The 20,136-nt window shown below is 45.2% G+C and overlaps 1 protein-coding gene across 11 annotated transcripts in view; it reads right to left on the bottom strand.

Annotated features, from left to right (window-relative positions):
- The window catches only part of ppfia2 (PTPRF interacting protein alpha 2), a 180,175-nt gene that overhangs the window by 148,957 nt on the left and 11,082 nt on the right, over nucleotides 1-20,136 (bottom strand). For all 11 annotated transcript variants that reach the window (XR_003986676.1, XR_003986675.1, XM_030439561.1 and 8 more), the window contains exon 2: nucleotides 19,242-19,497. Coding sequence is in view for 9 of the 11 variants with exons in the window: in XM_030439561.1 (XP_030295421.1) it covers nucleotides 19,242-19,490 (249 nt within the window). In the remaining 2 variants the exon portion in view is untranslated. The remainder of the gene's footprint in view (nucleotides 1-19,241; nucleotides 19,498-20,136) is intronic.

Below are 20,136 nucleotides of genomic sequence, written 5' to 3'. Positions count from 1 at the left end.
AACATGGACGCCGGCAGCCAAGGGATGTTTCTATGACGAGTGTGTGAACTTCCAGTGAAGTTTTCCGCGTTGGAAGCTCCAAGTGCAATTGAATGCAGCATCATACTCTTGGTTGTTCACTACTCATTTGCAGGATTGGCTTTGTTCTCTCTGCAGACGAGCACTCCAGCTATTATTGCGTCCTGATTAATGAAGCTCCCACAAATGGAGCCCAAATGAGGGTAAGCACCAGCATTTCAAGTCCAATTTCACACAATACACATGACCTGGTAACTTCGACAAGGCCGCCACTCAACAACGGCCATTCGAGGACATTAACAACAGATGCACAACGTTAACTTTACCACCGCAATAAACATGCGCCTTGCATTAACTTCCCTTTTAACAATGATCCTCCTGTGCCTCCAGTTGTGTTCCTGCTCCTGCTAACACGGTAACAAGATGCTCTGGACGCTTTTAGTCAGAGCAAAACACAAAAACAATGACTCACGCAGCAAATTAAACATTCTTCACACCCATTTCATTACTTTGAAGCTTTATTTATCTGGGGAAAGCTGTCTACGCGCCGAGGCCTCTCTTCTCTTTGCAGCTTACATTACGTTCACACCTTCGCAGCGACACAGCCTTTTACTGTTTCATTTGCTCATTTTGTCAAGGACGGTCCCTGTTAATTAACAGTAAATAAACTAATGCGAGCTTTAAAGAAAGAGCCACTTTCCATCTGTTGTTGTAACTGGGACGGTTGGGGACACGGCTGCGGAGAGGGGACGAGCGTTGCGTCGCCTACTTCGGAGATGTACTCCCAGCTGATGGCGGTTTTGAACTGCCGACACGCAGGACACGTTTTTCTTCCCAATAATAATGCAACAGAGAGAGAACAGCACCTCTGGGTTTCATCTGGTTGATTACTTCTATGGGGCTTATGAGCATTTGGCAGCACAGTGGAGCGGACACGGCCGTGCCACAGTGCATGATGAGCCCTATTGGATACCTGCGAGGGAAGCTGGCCTGGCAGCAGCTGGCAACAGGAGGCGGGCACCAGATGACTGCTCTCAGCGCTGGGAACAAAACAAGCAGCTGAGGGAGCGGTGGGTGGGTTGGCCCCATCTTTAAAAAGGAAAGCCAGGCTATGATTATCGCAGCGCAAAAAAACAGGGGCCACAAAGTGCCGTTAACATAACAGGGCCGGCTAGCTAACACTCGATGCTAATTAGCCGCCGCCACCTGCAGCTCACAGCTCAGCGCTAATTCCAATGCCGAGCGAGCCGCCAGTCAGCGCCGCGCTAAATATATGTTTTATATACTAATTCACTGTTATACACGCACGTCAGGACTCGAGGACGAACGTCTCCAGAGGACTCGTCTTGTGAAAACATGCTAAATAAAGGTTAGCATGAAAGGCTAGAGCTAAAAGAACAACTCATCGAAGGAAGCAGACGACAAAACAGAGTCGTTTAGTTCATATTTAATAAAGTAAGAGAACTAAAACTTAAAGGCCTTCCTTGTTTCCTTCCCTCCTACCTTCCTCTTTCCTTCTTGCTTTCTTTCTTACTTTCCTTCCTTCCTTTCTTTTGTCCTTCTTTCTTGCTCTTTCTTTCCCACGTTCCTTCTTTCCATATTTCTTGCTTTCCTTCTTTCTTGCTTTCTTTCTTGTTTTCCTGTCTTCCTTCCTTCTGCCCTTCCTTCCTTACTATGTTCCTTTCTTCTGTCCTTCCTTCTTTCCTTCCTTGTTTCAATCCTTCCTTCTCTCCTTCTTTCGTCCCTTTCTTCTGTCCTTCCTTCTGTCCTTCCTCCCTGTCTTCCTTTCTTCTGTCCTTCCTTCTTTCAATCCTTCCATCTCCTTCTTTCCTTCCTTCCTTCCTGAACTTCTTTCTGTTGTCCTTCTTTCCCACTTTCCTTCCTTCCTGTCTTCCTTCCTTCTTTCAATCCTTCCTTCTCTCCTTCATACCTGACCTCCTTTCTTCTGTCCTTCTTTTCCACTTTCCTTCCTTTCTGTCTTTCTTTTCTTCTATCCTTCCTTATTTCCTTTCTTCTGTCCTTCTTTCCCACTTTCCTTCCTTCCTGTCTTCCTTTCTTCTTTCATTCCTTCCTTACTATGTTCCTTTCTTCTGTCTTTCCTTCCCGTCTTCCTTTCTTCTTTCATTCCTTCTTTCCTTCCTCCCTGTCTTCTGTCCTTTCTTTCTTTAGTAGTTTCTGCTACTGAACCCCCACCTGAAACAACTGAGCGCAGAAACTGGTGAAACAATGTGTAAAAAGAAAAAAAAAAAAGCCATCATTACCTCACCTCACACACCAGCACATAACGATGTAACATAAACAGGATTTCATCTTTTCAGCACTTTCACTGACAGACCTGTCAGAGACAACCAGTAGAACCTGTTACATATTCAAAATATAGTAAATGAACACTGTTAAAGGAAAAGTTTCCTTCAATAGATGTCTGGATGTCTTCGCTGGACTCAGCAAAAAAAAAAAAACCCACAAGCATCTGCTGCATGAAATCAATTTCACTTTTATAAATCTCAAATAAATCCTCATGTTTTTTCTGGCAGTCTGAGCAGCGAGCCATCGAGGGCTGACGCTGAGCCGCCACATCTCCTGCTAGCTTAGCACTGTTACATGTTTCCTAGACAGCACTGTGGGCACTGGATGGACTCCCGTTGGGTTCTCGTGTCTAAACCGGGTACTTTTACCCATCTATTTTGTGATTCCCAACAGGTCCCGGAATTCCTTTGACGAACGCAGAAACCTGCTGGCGCTCGGCTGTAAATGACGTGCGCAGACAGCGACGGCGACTGTAACAGAGGAAGGCAGACAGCGGACACATGTAGTCAGGAAAATCTCTTTAAAATGCAATATGTACTGCAGCTCCTCTGTGTTTCTGTGCATTGAGACTGCTGTCAGGATATCTGTGCCGCCGCCGCTGCTGCTGCTGCTGCTTCAATGGGTTTTTATTTCCCAACATGCCGAATGTGAGTGCAAAACGCTGCGTCTTGGAAGGACGCTCAAGCTGTTTGATTTCGAGGAGGCTGACACCAGAATACGACTAACAGTTATCAAAAACACACTCCCAGTTTTTGTTTGACACTTCTGCTCGACCCCACTCTGCAAATACAAGAGCTGATGTCGACATTTGTGCCGTCATCTACAGGTGAAATAGCACCTTTTAACGCTCAAGTGTTTGTTTGCGCCGATGCTCGGGCGCATTAACTCAGGCAGAGTGTGACACACACCGAGCCGCGGCTTAATTATATCAAGCATCTCTGGCTCATTGGCTGCATTACAATGTCAGATGTGAGCACGACCCCCCACCCCCACCCCCCCTCCTCCTCCCGCCACCCACAACCCCCTGCGGCACCGCCTGGATATTACACAGCCATCACACTGTATTCCCCAACGCTGGACAGGTGATTAGGAGTGACAGTACAAAGTGCAACGCTGTGATGCAGCCGAGTCACATCGGCGGGCCAGATTGCGGACTCCGTCTCTCTGCAGGGGAGCGACGGGAAGCTGCCATATCTGCCAGCAGAGAGGAGGAGGCTCCAGACAGATTTTTTGGAAGAAGGAGTCGCAGTCATGGAGAGACACGGAGGATCAACTCCTCGGAGAGTGTGAGCAAGTCATTATATTTCACCTTCAAATCGTAAGGGGTTTTATTCCTGTCCCCGTCACACGATGCTTTTCGTGTAGGAAGAGGGTGATATATAGGTCGTTTGTTGATGCTATAAAAAGCCCCATTGAGCTGAAGCTCATTTGAGTGAATGCATACGTGGTCCTGGAGGAAGCCGCGGGCAGAGGGGGACATCTGCTCTTATTAGAGCCTCGCAGCGGCTGACACGATGACTGCACTTCATGGGCAACGTCAGAATTTAACAAGTCAAACAGCTCAATCCGCCAACACACCATCATTTATTCTGCGAACGCTTTTAGCTACTGTGTCTCCATCATTTCGGTCTGTGTAAGTTTGTTTACAGGAGATCTGTGGACCTACGTTTACGTTAGCGGACTCCATTTCCAAAGTAACGTTAGCTTATGTTGCTCTCCGTTAGCGGCGCGGAGAGACGCAGTGAGACGAGGCACTCGAGAACCTGCACAGAGTCACATCCCAGTCCGCCACAAAGAAATCGACAGAATCAATGCAGAATTAAACAACTTCAACAAAACTTCAAGGTCTCATCTTTCACATCATGCTACAACCGCTCAGTAATTGCCAGTAAACACGTGATTAATACATGTAAATTGCTTTAAATTGTCACCTAGAGCCCCTTTAAGGTTTCCCTTTATGAAGCCATTCATTCAGTCATGTGAATCTACAAGATAAATATGAAGTGCATTTGTAAAAAAAAATCACTATACCCTCCATTCTAGGAATTGTGTTTTGTCGAGTCACTCAATGTATTAAACTCTCTTTAAAATGTAAGAAATCGTTGGCACAATTTCCTCAGGAACCTCAGGTAACATCTTCAAATGTTTTTTTCTACGTCCTTTAACCCAGACACAAGTCCGCATTTTTGCACTTCTGGTTCAATGTCAATGGGTTTTTTCAAAATTTGTTCTTAGTCAGTCACCTGAAATAGGTCTGTGGTTTCACGCGTCTTGAATACGGTGGTCACTAACAAGCAGCTAAACCAGACAAATCAGGTTGTTGATGATATTAAACGGCGTCACATCAGACGTGTTTTCTTGATTGGAACTGGTGTGTTTTGCTAGTCAACATTAGCTTCTAACTTCTGGTGCTCGCATTTACGTGACTTCAAGAATGAGGACACAAATCCCACTTTTCGTTGCCACAGTTCTTATATTTTGCAATCTAAAAATCCCACTGGCTTTAAATTTAGGGAACCAAGGGTGATGCTAACTCCCGGGTTAGCCTGCCGCTCTCTATTATTGTTTAAACCTCTCAGAACCCTGAGTGCCTGATTTAATTCTCGTGCACCTGCAGCGAATTTGGGTTAATCAGAAATAACAGCATCGCAAAAAACTCATATAATAGGAGCAGAAGCAGCCCTAATTAATTACAGACAAATGCAAAGTACATGAGTTGTGAATGCGCTGCTTTGAAGAGCTCCGCTTTCTCGTTAATCCTTGATAACATATTTAGTGGAAGTGAGCAAATTTACTTTGAGGAGCACATCTGCAGATGTGTGACAACGCTTTAAAGACACGCGGCACATTATAGGCTGGGGGGGTGCAGCAGGACATCATGGGATCGGCTCTCACAGGAGTCCTTGAACAAGATTCTCAGCCGGGCGCCAAGAGCCGGTGACATCACGCTCTATTTCTGGATTTCAAGTGGAGCATTCAGAAGCTAAAAGGTAACCATTAATGGGGACCAGCTGCATGGTCCAAAAAAAAACAAAAAAAAAAAACACCGCTCCGTGCCGAAGACCTGGTCTGAGGAGTCAAGTGCAGCTGCCAAACCGACCAAAGATCGAATTACTGCTCGTCTTTTTTCCGACATGTCCTCAGGATACATTATGTCAGTGCTGTCAGAAGTGAGCATCAGTCTAATTCCTCGTCAGTCAGCCTACATTTGCTGCAGCGCTATGGTTAAATAATCGTGTGTCGGGTTGGTTATTAAAGGGGGGAAAGAACGGCTCGAGTCTTTCAGTGGCCGCAAAGAAGCAGCTGGTAAAACTGAGGAGGCAACGCTAATCAATGGCGGAGGCAGGCGGCTTTTTTGGGAGGGAGGATTACATTTCCAGGTCGGCACTGTGTGTAGCACTAAGTATTGGTCATAACCTCATTTCACTCTGCTTGCTTAAGTGGCTCTCAAGGGACCAGTTCTCTAATTCATTCAGGCAAAGCCAGCGAAGCAGCAGCGGCAGCAGCAGCACGAGTACGTGTGTGTGAAGTAAGATTTGAGAATTTCTGCATTTTCTCGCCTAGGGGTGTGAGTCATCTCCGAGTCCTACCCACAGTGATGTAAACCTCAACGCAGTCCTCCTCCCTCCTCCCTCCACCCTCCATCCTTCCCTTACTTCCATCCCACCCACACTTATACTGTACACTTTCACACACCTGCACCTTCCGCTCACTTGCAGAAGAGATGACATCAAAGTGTTCACAGCGTGTCTGCCTGCCTACCTACGGGCTGTCAGTCCCCGCAAAAGCAAAGCGACTCATCATCAAATGTTTCTGGAGACATTTGGAAAAAATAAATACAAAAACTCAACCCGGAGATGCTGCAACGTGTCTCCCTACAGGATGCTCGTCAGACACGTAACTGTTGGCTTAAACACACTTGCGTACTGGCGCTGACGTCATTAAGTGGATTAAACTCCAAAACCACTAACCGACAACATGAGTACTGAGGTTACCCTGAGAAGACGCTTCAGACGAGGCTCTCCCCGTCTGCCCTCCTCTTTGCTTCTGCTATTAAAACAAATCTCATGACTTCACGCTTTCGATTTTGCGTGCAGCTGATACGCCAAACCTTCCCTCCCCTTGCCATGTGAGTTATAGAAACAATATGCACCATTTCTGCATTACAACTTGACATTTGTTACTGATATTGTTCAGTTTTGCAGTTACATTATGACAAATGTTCTCAACAATGTTCAAACCCAGAGAAACCCACATTCTCTGTAAGTTGCAGGAGCGAGTCCGAGAGTAAGGAAGCGAGCTGGCGAACTAAAAGTAACGTGAGTAAAACTTGTCTGCTAACATTTCTGTCCCATTGAAAGATTTTCATCTGCAACGGTGTTTGTCTTCAGTTTCACACGAATGGGTGAACGTCCTGTGTTTGGGGTACGATTGCCATATAACCCCTTAGCAAAACAGGATCTTGGCATATGTCCATCCATTCATTCATTATCTATAACCAAGTCAATCCAAGCTGACATTGGGCGAGAGGCAGGGTATACCCAGGAAAGGTTGCATATGTGCTGCACACAATCAAAAGTCTTGTTATTTGTATGTGGATTTAAGCAACTGGCTAATCTTGTGCAGCAATAAACCCAGGATGATGCGACACTGCAAAGCTACCCACAAAAGTATGTTGTTTTGTGTTTGGGAAGATCAAAAATGGCGAAATCCCAAAGGAAAAGCTGCTAACTTGTTGGGATTCATACCATTAGTGTCCAGGTAACGGAATGACATGCTTATACCAATAGTCTACTTCAGTAAATCAGTCCAGTTCGTGGTAGTCTCAAATCTGGCATTATAGCCATCGCCATCTTGGTTTTCTGGAGCCAGAGTTGCCCAAATATGTCCACCGTGATCGCCGTAAAGCATACCCTCCTTTAAACCCTATTGTACACTAAATGCAACCATAATGCACAAAATGAACATCATGCTGCGTTGTAGAGGACTTGAAACTAACAATTGAGACCTTAAACTCATGAGGAAACGGTCTACTGAGGTAATAAATCAAGTGAGAAGTAGGGTCGTTTTCTCATAAGCTTACATACAATCAGTCTTCTTTTTGAAACCAACAACCTCTGTCCATATTTCATACAGTCAATGGTCAACTGTATGTAGAAACTACTGCGAATTAAGTGTTTTCATCAATAATGTGCTTGAGCAGGCATCTTCCCTCGCAATTTTCCTTTCCGGCCCAACAGTAGTCTCATTAATACAAATAACTGGGTCTAACAGTTACACTATTTTTAAAGATTTATCTCTCAAGATACTGTAAATCTTGGCCTGTTCGGATTAAATACATTTAAATATTTCCCCTCCGCTGATGCTTTCAGTGTTCATTTCTACAAAACGTGTCCAACATGGAGGGAGCTTCTTTTTAAAATTCATGCGGTGTGTTGGAGAAACCTAGATTAAAAATGAATACCTTGCAATTGCCAACTGAAAGCAGAAAGCTTAGCAGCACCAAATATTTCATTCTGGGCCTGTCATGCTTGAGTAATGACTTCCTGTCTGTAACGTCAGCTCCATAATGCTGCAGACAGCCTGAATGACTGGTGCTGCACTTCTGCCCCCTTTTTCCATCATAAGTGGACTTTAACAGCTTATTAGAAACAGTTAAGAAGTGATGATTCATCCACTTGGATTCGGTTACTGGCCACATTTTTAACAGCTAATGAGGACCTGTATCGCAATATGTTATCAATGTAACTGTATTTCCAGCCCTGCCCATCTTGTAGCGCGGTAGTGATTAAGATTATGATGTTGAGGCATCAAATTCATCCTGATTTCAGAGACACATTTGGTTAGATACTACCAGGCAATGGCTGTGCATGAAGATGCAGCGGTCCTCCTAATTATGCTACATTTGAATCTTTTGTTGTTCAGATTTTTTGCAGCGGTTGTTTTGGATTAAGAGCAGCAGACTTTGAGACCATCGAGGCTCACGGGCGTCTTTTTCGACCATCCAACAGACCAGCCGAACCTCCCCAGAGGGAGGAATAAGAGCCGAGCTAATCCGTCTTGGGTCAAAGGCTGCTCCTGGCTAATGTCTGGTCGCAGGAAAAGAAAATGGAAAAAAATAGAACAACGAACAAAACAAGATGAAATCAGAGACGGTCGTGTCTGCATCTTTACGACCTGTCTCCACCGTAACATACGCAACGGAGCGCAGGACTACGGCGGACAGACAGACGGAGGTGGAGTCTGCGTTTGTAACACTGATGCTTGGTGCTCACACACGGTCCTGCACCTTGTATCTTGTACTAGCTCAAAGTCTTTAGCGGGAACAATATTTTCCCAATCTTTTTACTTTCTTGTATACGCTATTGTCTTACATCTGCTTGACTTCGACTCCTCCGATGTAAATTCTTCACGTTAGCTTTGAGTACACAGACGGAACAACCCTAAAGAAGACTTTATATGCGAGCAGCTGCCGTCTCCTCGTTAGGCTGATCTACTGTTCCCGCGACTTCCTGACTTTACAGCACTCCGATGCCCTACTGTGCTCTTCATTAGAGAGATAATTACATCTGCAGGAGATCCCTCCATACCGTCTCGTCACCTTGGCGCGTCTGATCAGTACCCTTTACTTCATCCCTTTTCTTCTGTTTCGCCCCATCGCCAACCCGCTGTCAGACGACGGTCAACCAGCGCCCGGCTCCTGGCGTCGGCGCTGGCGGTGGTGATTCATCCGAGGGAGGGCTCGATCCGTCTCCCTAATCAGACCCTAAACCTTCAAGGGGTATTGATCAAGCAACTCTGTCAGAGCCATTACAGACACTTGATGCATACGGCGTGTGCCAAGGGTCCATCCCTGCTTCTGTCAATGTGGGGAAGATTAAAGGGAGAAAAGATTTAAGTGATGGGAGGAAAAACAAGGCTTTGGGGGTAAATTTAGCAGAGAGGCTTCAGCTTGCAAATCAATATGCTTGCGAGACAGGACCACTGGAAAACACACTCTCTGTGTCTGTGTTATTTCATCAGTCTACAGACATTATTGTGCTATTTATACTGTATTATCATGGATTCTGAAGCTGAACGGCTTGTCAACTCAAGGGAAGACTGGTAAGCCGCGCGGCCCACTCGCGCAGTTTACCAGCGCCGCTTCCTCCTCTCTTCTTCTGCGTCTCAGCCTGCAGGCGGCGCGAACTGGGGCACAAACAATAACAGTAATCATGGAAAGTCATGTGCTGCTCCGGCGGATGAGACCAGCTGACTGGCTGACTGCTGGAGCCCCGAGGGCCTCCTGTACAAGCAACGGAGAGACGGGGAGGGGGGAGTCGGAGGGAGGCGAAGCAGCGAGGAGAAAAAGAAAAAAAAAAAAAGAAAAAAAAACACCATCAGAAAGCAGCGAGGAGAAGGATTCACCTCTCATCCCCTCTCCTCGACGAGCTTAGTCATCTTCGTTTCCACACTCTGCCCTTGTCAGGGAGCTTCACCATCTACCCCTCCCCTCCTCCTCCTCCCTCGCTCCCAGTGCCGTGCCACCCTCTCCTCGCTCAACGTCCACCCCCGCGGAGCTCCACAGAGTGGTACATTCCATGACTACAAACGCTCCTTCTGCGATATTGGCTGAGGCTCTAAGAGCGATGGGGAGGACATGGCCGCGCGCCTGTGGCCAGATTCTTTGACGAACGGCCGTGTCATGTATGATTAATAAACAGCGGGGTGGAGAGGTGGATCATCGACTTAGAGCAGGGTGCTAATGACCAGACACCACGGACGTACGTAGTGCTTACCCTTTAGATAAATCCACCGCGGCCCTAATTACCAATCTTTAAACGAAACAGTAATTGCTGTGTGAAATCAAAGCGCGCGAGCTCAATCACTCTTTCTCGTACAACAGACGTTACAGGAAAAGACGCTGCTGTAATTTTCTTCTGAGGTCATGAATGAGCGGACCGCAGATCAATGGGCTGCTGCACTGCACAGTAATCTAGTGCAGGCTTCGCTTTCATTACAACATCGGTGTGTGCGAGTGATCAATTGGCTGGTATCTTGTTACTATCTGGCCGGGTGGAGAGAGCACTCGGATTCGACGCCCGGGGGTGCCGAGGCATCGCTGTCGGTCAAGGAGTGTCCGATAGGTGTGAGCTTATGCATCGACACTGATTTTGATATTTGATTTATGCAGTTCACAGCATTTATGAATCAGATTCTGAATGAAAATGGCGACAAACAAAAAAAAGTGAGGATATAATTTTAGGACAAATGCAAGGAAGTCAACCTCTCTGAAATGGAGATGAGACAGTTTGGCGTCTGTGTTTGTTTGACTGGGAGCAGGAGGGGATTTGAGGGTGGATGCCACAGCAAACTGCGTGCCGCTTGTCGACCATTCCCCAGAGATCACTAATTGGCCGACGGCTCTCCACGTACGGACCCCGACGTGATCTTGACCCATAACTGATCAATAACTTTTGACTGAACCTTTCCATTTGAACAGGCCTTTACGGCATTAGCGGCGCAGCAAGCTTGATCTGAATTATCGGGAAAATGTTTGTGGGAGAATTCACGTGAATGCCCTCTCAAGTCGGAACAACAGCTTGAAAAGTCAGGGAGGATTTTGGTAGGAGTTGTCGATTTGACTCTAAAAAATGGCGGACGAAAGTAAACATTGGGCTGATGGGAGGAAACTTGTCACTCCAACACAGAAAACACTTGTTAAAACACTCAACATAAAATGCAAAACAAATTCTTTTTGGCGTCCGACATGACACACTGAAGCTGGAGGAACGACTTTCCCAACTTTCCCGACAGTCCAAGGAGCGCCTGAATGCACCATGTGATTTAAGACAGAGATAACATCTTGGCAAAACAGAGCTTTTTTTTAAATCGAGAATGGACTCTCATATTTGCATTCTTCCCACTGGCAGTTCAAAATCAGTATGACTCATATGTGAGACCGTGGCGATTATCAAAAGCCGCGATGGGAAAGTGCCACTACCAGACAGCACGGAGCCTGATCCGAGCAAACATACCTGCTAAAATCCAAACTGAAAGACACGGGAATTAAAAAAATCATCGACATAATGATGCACAGCAGAGACGGTGCTGGTGTGCGACTTTTTCTCATACATTTGGAAAACAAAAACGGCGTCCCACTTCACATTTACAACCTCACTGAGCCTGGTAGAGTGTCAGTTCATGTGACTTTCCTCCCTGTAGTACACCTAAAAAGGTCAGCCGGGCTCCCGTCGTTCCCCACGAGCTCGGGCACATCTGCTGACCGGCGAGCATCCCAAATGTCACGGCCATAATGAAAGAATAACAGAGCTCAGTGCCATCACACACAGGGGCCCGCGCGATTAATTCTAATAATCATTGAAATCGCAATATGGCCGAGCGCAACCTCCAGACTGAACGAGCTGCAGTATCTGTGATAAAACGGCATTATGATAAAGTTCTGCAGCGTTGATCCGGCCTACAAATGTTCTTCTGATGTGAGAAAACGTTTGGTACGGAACACAACAGATGTCACGTCATTATGGTCTTAGTCATTTTTGCAGTCAAAATGCAACCGCAATCAAATGAATCATCAATCATGTCTTAAAGCTGCAAGCAGAGTTAAACGGGCCCTAGGATCCCCGCGCGTCTAAGCCTCATTTCCGAGCGTCGGACGTTCGGTACGCCTCTGAACTGTCAACGCGACTTCCTGTGTTCAAATTACACGTTAGGCTTAAATCTCTCAGCGTGACGCGAGGTGTTTGGACCGCTCTGACAAAATTTGAAGTCGATCTGGTTAAAGCCGAGGAGGACTTTGCTAAAGTGCATCACCTGTAAATGGCAAAAGAATGAGCACTACATTCAAAATGGCCGACTTCCTGTTGGGTTTGGGTCATGGCGCCAAGAGAGATTTTTGTAGATCTCCATGTGATGCGCTTGTGGCTGCTCTTAAGGGGCGCTAATGAGCCATTTAGCCCCGCCCATTGCCAAAAAATATCTACCATGTGCGACGCCCTCGCCGTGGTGTAAAAAAAAACCACAGTAATATAATTTGATTCTTTTTTTGCGTGAAAATGGTTAGGGTTAGGGTTAGGGTTAGGATTACCCTAACCCAAGTGAAAATTTGGCTCCATGTTCTGAAGCCAATTTAAACAAACGAGAGAATAATTTCTGCCTCCTTCTCTAAGAAACATCTGTACGGATAAAACTCAAATCTGTGTTTGTGGACCGCCGCGGCTCGGCGCCAGGGAACCGGGATCAGCGGGAGTGGGAAGCTGCCGCTGAGAACATCATCTGCAGCAGCAGCCTTCATGAGGCCATGTTTGGCAACAGTAAGTAAACAGCATGGGGAGAAGGCTCCCGGAGCCCCTCAGGGCCCGTCGAGTACAGTAACGCACAGCTGAGGGCTCCGGAGAACGCTGCCTCCTCTTTCCAGCCCGCCTGTCCGTGTCACGGTACGGGAGGGAGGCGTTGGGGGATGGGAGAAGGGTCACATGTGCGCCGTGCTGCAGGCTTCGGGTCGTCTACATGCTCGACGCTCGTCTTTCTCTATCTGTTTCTCTGAAGCGAGTCCAAGCGAGCACCGGCGGGGAGGCTTTCTGCGAGGAGATCAGCACGGCGCGAGATGCAGGAAAACACCAGGCGCTCAGATGACAGCGGTGCTTATAGTTAGAGGCGAGGACAAATTGCTCATCCCGTGGCAACGGAACACACAACCAGCAGAGATACAAGTTGAGGGTGAATCCAGCGTGTTGTTCGCCGAATAAAGTTTAGAAGCTGTTACGAGGTAACACTCACAACGTACGTCACACTTAATCATATCAAACTGGTGGTGGTTAATGAGAACAGCAACACCCTCACTGATGGGCGATGAACACCTTTTTTCTTTGGGGATAATAAAATCTATCAGGTCTGCAGAGTGTTGATTAACCTGACAGTTGTTTTCTTCTTTCACTCCAGTGTCACAGAGCCAAACGTGACGTCTTCGAAACGTATTTTGTTCAACCGACAGTCAAAACCCAAAGATATTCATTTTACAGAGATGACAACTAGATTCGATTTGATATCTGATTTAAATGTTTGTTTCCAGCACCGATGGCGCCAACCAACGGGATGTCATTGTTAGACTATTGCATCTGTTTGCAAAGATCAACCGATCATTGGTTTTATGCCCTGACATGATTACATTTACATATTCAAATAAATTACTCTCTTTTAAACTTTATACTGGTGGCTTTTTAAAGGTTAGGCATGTTAAAATAATTTTCGTTAAAAATAAAAAATTACACAGTTCAACAAAAAACACCACCGTTCAGCAATCTGAAGGTCCCGTGTTGGTGAATAATAAAATATATTGCCTAAAATGCAACCGGCCTCCTCAGAGCCAGTGCTCGGTTTGTCCATTCTGAGCTACTGTAGGAACATAGCAGACTCTAACCGACTTCCTATGTAGAAAATACATTAAACCAATGAACATAATCACAAAGGATTGCATCTCAATTCTCTCCTGAGTGAGCCCTCTTCCCAAACAAATCAATAAAGGATCTCTGAAGAAGCAGACAAACACAACGTTTCCAAAGTTGCCGGAGTTTTCTCCGATACCATTTTCCTTCACAGGGGATAAGAGTCTGAAAGTGCGGCTGCAGGCCACCAATAAGCTAGCTGTATCGTCTTTTACCGTAAGTGTCATCGTTTTTTCTTTTAAGCGTGTTTTCTGCTAAATGGGCAGAAGAAGGAAGGAAGGTGGAGGAACAAAAATAAAATAATGGGAGGATTACAGATCTCGCTTTTGATTTCGGCGACAAGCACTGAAAAGATCGATTCGATCAATTTCAAATTTAGAATCCGAATCGTGGCGCAACGCAGAAAAGCAGAAATCCCTCAGAAGCATCAATTGTGAAATCAATTTTCACTCTAGTTTGAAGAATTACTGTTTAGATGGTCTCTTTAGTGGATTCATTTTCTCTCAGTTAAGAGTATTTTTTTATATTAACACTGTGCTTCTAGTTGCCTAGTGTTCATCCTGGGGAAAAAAAAGATGCTTAAAGGAACATTTCACCAAAACAAATCTGTCGTCTGGGTCCAGTTCTCAGCACCCGTGAGCTCGAAGTGTTCAGAGCACACTCATACAAATCAGCGTTGTGACACTGTATTTTGTTGCTCTAACTCTGTTCTAAATCTAAGCGGACCAAATATCCCTTTAAAATGTTCAAGTCAGCCGCTTTAGCATCGGTAAACACAAGACGTGTCACGCTGCAGTGGGCGTTTGACACATATACAGCTAATGGTCGCCTCTGTCATTCTCCTGCTCCGCGACAAAATGGCCCGATGGAAAAGTGGAGAGAGGAGACGAGGGACAGCGGTTGAGGAGGGGAAGGCGTCTCAGAGAGCGGGGAAGGGAAGGGAAGAGGACAGGGGCCGGTGCTGGATTGTTATGCATGTAAAAGGGGGAGGTGAGGCGTCGTCCGGGAGCGGCGAGCGGGGACGGCGGATGTCACTCCGATCAGTCGAAAGTGTCAAGACGGGGGAGCGGAGTCGCGACCTCTGATGGAGACGGGGGAGACAAACAGAGGAGGAGTGGGAGACACAAGGCAAAGTGCAACATAAACGGAAAAGGCAGTGACAGCAGAAACAGAAGAGGAGAAGAAGAAAAAGAAGAAGAAGAAGAAGAAGAAGAAGAGGGAGCGAGGGAGGGAAGTTTGCGGTGGGGCCAACGCCTAATCCTGCCAGGGCTGCAGGCTTTCGGGAACAGGGGAGTGATATCAGTAAAGACACATTCACCGCCTGCCTATCGCCTGAATGAGGCCACAAAAAAAAAAAAAAAAAAGGATTCGCCACCTCCTCTGCAATCACACACACACACAGAAGAAAGACCTGGAAGCTATCTATTGCCCTCTTTAAGAATCACACTATATGATTATCCAAGCATCGTTCCACGCTGCCGGCCGCCGGGGAAGAATTGCTGCAAAATGACGTCTGTATTAAGTCCTGTTGTAAAAATAAAAAGAGGCGGCAGACGCTGTGAAATCATTAAAGCTAATCGTGAGAGGAGGCACCAGCACAAAGGTCGACGGCAGCTTCTGTTGAACACGCTGATGGTTATTGCCCAGAAAGGCTGCAGCTCCTGTCTGACGCATACCTCCAGAAACCTAGCGCACACCACAGAAGGGCATGCTAATCATGTAGCAACAAAATCATGTAGCATATCTACTTAAAGGGAAGAGGCTTAGCTAGTAGCACGTCATAACCAGTTTTACCTAAACAAAACACAGTTCCAACACCAAGCAGCTAAAGCAAAAGTGGCAAAAACTAAACAAACAAACTGACCTTTAAAGGACAATTTCAAACTGTTTTACTTATTGAATATTAGTAAATACTTAAATATTTCTGAGTTTGTAGGATTACCTCATGGATATTGAACATTTTTAATTCTATGTTTGAATTTCATCTGCAAAACTAACTATTGGCCCTTTAAAGCAAATGCAACAAAAACATTGCACACTAAGCTGCCGCTGGCGATCATAGTATTTCATGCTAACAAAACAAACTAGTAGCTGAGAATCTACTGATTCGAGGACGAAAACAGTTGTACTTCGATGGAATAAATACCTTTAATGAAATGCATGCATGTTTTACTGGTTGTGAAACATTTGTAGATTCCGCCTAAATTCGTTTCGACTAAACTCTCTCTAACTTTGACGTAACAGATGCTCAGATGTTGAGCTGGGGTTTTCTAAAGGTTGTGGGGCTACAACTGTATCTTTCCAAAAAAATCCAACATTATGTGAGGCGGGAATTACATTTTTGCAGTGTTCCAACTTCATGTTCACTGGACCACTTACACCTCTGCATAAATAAAAGCTTTTTTTTTTCGAGAAATTTGATATTGATTGTTTTTTTTGCAAGTTTTTAAAGCTGCACTCTGTAGTTTTGGGAAGATTTTTTTTATGACTAAACATACTAAATAAAACAAACCCTCTTCGTTTTCAAGACTGAATAAACAAACTGACCTTAAAGGACAACACAGTTTCATACTATTTTATTTTGTTTATATGTGGCGGACCCTGCCACGTACTAGCTTCTGTAGCCTGTAGCTGCCTTCAGCAACAAAGTCATGTAGCATATCTACTTAAAGGGAAAAGGCTCAGCTAGCAGCACATCATAACCAATTTTACCTAAACAAAACACAGTTCCAACACCAAGCAGTTAAAGCAAAACAGGCAACTGAATAAAGAAACCGACCTTAATAGACAATTACAACCCTACCCTTGTAGCTTCACACAGTGTCCTTAACTTCAGGGACCTTATTTTCCTCTGAGACCAACTTGTTTATTCACTTATGGAAAAATATATAATTATATATTTCAGAACCTGTATTGTTAACACATTTGACACAGAGGGCACTTTTTCCTCAGCTAGACCTTGTTTAATCACCCAGGTCTCACAAACCTCTTCATAAACCATGAGAGTTGATTTCACACACACAATAAGATGCTGACATATCAATTAATGGAATCGTTTGATCTACTGACATCTAATTCAAGCTGGCAAAAGCACCAGAACAGTACGTCAGCTCTGTCATCACACAATGACAACCAATACATCACCACAGCGCCACCACGGAGCCTCTGCTGCCAGTGGACACCAGTGAAATTGTCTGATAATGGAAATGTTATTTCACTTTGGCGGCCGCGAGAGTTTCCCGTGGAAATACAGTAGGTTTGATATTCCAACAAGAATAGGAAGGAGTCGTGCATTCAAACACGGGACAGGAGATGGAGGAGTGGAGCTCTATACAGTGCGGAGAATCTATCAAACAGAATTTTGTAGCGCTTAAGCTTCCCCCGTCTTTTTTTTTTTTTTTTTGTCTTGTACTCTCAGCCGTATATTATGTCCACTGTGTAACTTCTGAAGAGGATAGAAGCCTCGAGGCTAAAGAATGAGCCAGAGACCGCTGTAACCCGGAGTTCAAACCTACTGTTTGAGATGAATCCGAGATGAGAACAAAGCAAAAAGCCGGTCTCGGGGAAAAAAAGGCGTATTTATAACATCCTACAGACGAGCTGGTCCCAAACGACAGGACGAAGAGGTGCAAGTGGGTTAATTCAAATTATTCCAAAGGCCATGGGGTAAGGACGGGGGGGGAGGAGCTGATATTGAAATGGTTCTCTGGTTGGATTAATTCCAAAAAATGGGAAGCATCATTTTAACATTTCAAACCCCTTTCAAGCCGTAATGTGAGATCACACCAGAGCTAATACAGACACAGTGTGCGCCTCGTCCGCGTCTCCGAAACCATGCGGATTACCGTGCTATCGGCGGACGCCGCCTGCGAAACAAAGTCCTCCTCTCTCCACCAGCAAACCTCCAGAGTCCTCCGGAAAACAGAGCCGGGAAAGAGAGCGTGTGAATTACTGACACACTTTTCAGAACAGGCGCTAATCTCCGTTTACTGTAGGAATCATTACGCAAGTTCCTCTTTTTTTTTTCTTTACCCGTTGCTACAAAAGTGAACAAACCACCCCAACGGGAACCGAGGGAGCCTACAGCGTCATCCAAAAACTGCACGGCTGAGCGCACAATGAAATGTGGATGATGTCTGGGATTGTGAGGTTTGTTGAATACAAACATGACGTTCCAATTAAAAGGCGTTCGAGTCTATTACAAGCGCCGCACGTGACACGAAAAACACATCTCCTCACACTCGCTAATAGACTTTTTCGGCGCGTGCTTCATCCGAAATGCCTGACAGAACCGTCAATAAGCGAAACCAGAGAGCAACTGGTGATTAGACCCCGCTTTCCAAATGTGTAAAAGGAAGGCGAAAAAACACCAATTCGCTCCTTTTAAAACTCTTAATTTTTTCCCGCATGATTTCATTTGCACATTTCATTTGGTGTAAGCGGGAGCCACTGGGTCGGAAAATGTCCCAGAGTAAACGGTGCTGGGGAGACACAGCGTTTGTGCCATGTTCATTTAAGCATGATGTGCTGTTAATTTAAAGATAATTACCCCGACATGTAAAAAAATAAATAAAATAAATACTGCTGGGTAGGAATATATTTTAAGATCGTACAAAAAAATAAATAAAAAGGAATTCAAATGAGAGCAAAGCGATACAACATCACACTGTACGCATTAAAGCATTAAAGCATTCAAACCAGGCGGCAACCTCAGAGGCTGGAAAATGAAGCCAACACATGGAAGTGCCAAAAATTCTGTCTCCTTGAATCCGTATTAAAGAAATAAACATGTCTATATCAAATTTTCCTAGTCATAACAACTGAATTTCAATACAACTCGCTCGCTTAAATTATTTAAGGCTTAAAGGAGCGTGCATAATTAAAGGCGACAACTAGCCGCTGGCTGTCTAGCTAGCCGTAAGCGACCGGGCTCCATCCGGCCCGCCTCGGCTCCAACACCCTCCACCTTTTTGCCCACAGATAAGTTCAAGCTGTATATTTCTTTATGTTGCAACTTTATGTTTTATTCGGAGTTCGGTTTTCAATCTCTCTATTCTAACACATGGTTTGACTTGAAATAGCTCTTTTCTGTCGCCACAAAAACAAATGTTCCCCACGTTTATGAATGCCCAAACGTAGACTGAAGCTTCTGTCGTCCATTTACCCACCTGGTCGTCTGAAACCGAATCACCACATCAACCAACGTCAACATGCTAGATATCCTCTGCAGTGTACAAACTTGGACGTATATTTGGCAGCTAACATGATATCCAGAAACCAACCAAACTCTTAAGTAAAAGCGATACAACCGTTCCAGTGAAATGGCGGCCTAAAAGTTAAGGCGCTTAGTCCACAACCGCAAACTTTGACCATTTGTTGAACGTCTCCACATCTTTCCTGTTTATATCGACACTATGAAACAATCAGTGAAGACAAAAATAATCCATCCAAACTGAATTTGCTGCGTCTTACCTGTGGCAGGGCGGAGCTGAGCTGGCGCTGCAGCGAGTCGCGGTCATAGATGACGTCCTGAAGGTGCTGCTGCGCCAGGCCGAGGCTCTCCTGGGTCTCCCTCAGCGTGTCCAGCAGCCGGTCCCTCTCGTCCAGCATGTTGACCATCAGCTGCTCGAAGTGCGAGTCCGGGTCCGAGGAGCTGCTCTGAGAGCCCCGCTGGCTCAGAGCCGTGTCCTCGCTGATGGTGGGCATCACCTCGCACATCATCTTGGCGCTGCCAGAAGGGGGATGAGAGGGATCAGGGATTAGAACACTGACTTGCAAATCACATCTATTCCTTGAGAAGCTAACAAAAATGACAAAAAACAGCCCTCATCGCAAACATTCCCAGATCCGTCACATTACCCGGATCCACACCAAAAGTTAATGGGGTCTATTCTGGGCCGAGACCCGTCCTCAGCCCAAGTTTCATGGCAAATAATTTTGTATTTTTTGTGTAACGTTGCACACAAACCAACCAATCGACCAACAGAAGGATACAGACACAACATAAACTCCTCGGCCGATTGAAAAGCCATTATTTGAGAAAAAAAAAAACAAATTTCGCATTTTTTAAAATTGTGTTAATCATCTTTGCAACCCTGAAGATCTATCTTATGGCTCTCTATATGGTTTTAAACTAATTTAGTATATATGATTTACTATTTAAATGAACATGTCTTTCTGTCTGGGTCTTGTTTTTACACCAAAGCAACATTGACATCATACAGATGAAAACAATTAGTATTTCTTTGCATTTATATATATATATAAAAAAGAAAAAGTGATAAAAAAAAAAACAATGTCATGTGTGCCCACGTCATTGTCTTCTACATGTGTGAATATCCACTATTACTATTGGTATGTGTGTGTG

This window comes from Sparus aurata, chromosome 14, assembly GCF_900880675.1.
Source record: "Sparus aurata chromosome 14, fSpaAur1.1, whole genome shotgun sequence".
Taxonomy (NCBI): Eukaryota; Metazoa; Chordata; class Actinopteri; order Spariformes; family Sparidae; genus Sparus; species Sparus aurata.
This window is presented reverse-complemented; position numbering and strand designations above follow the sequence as displayed.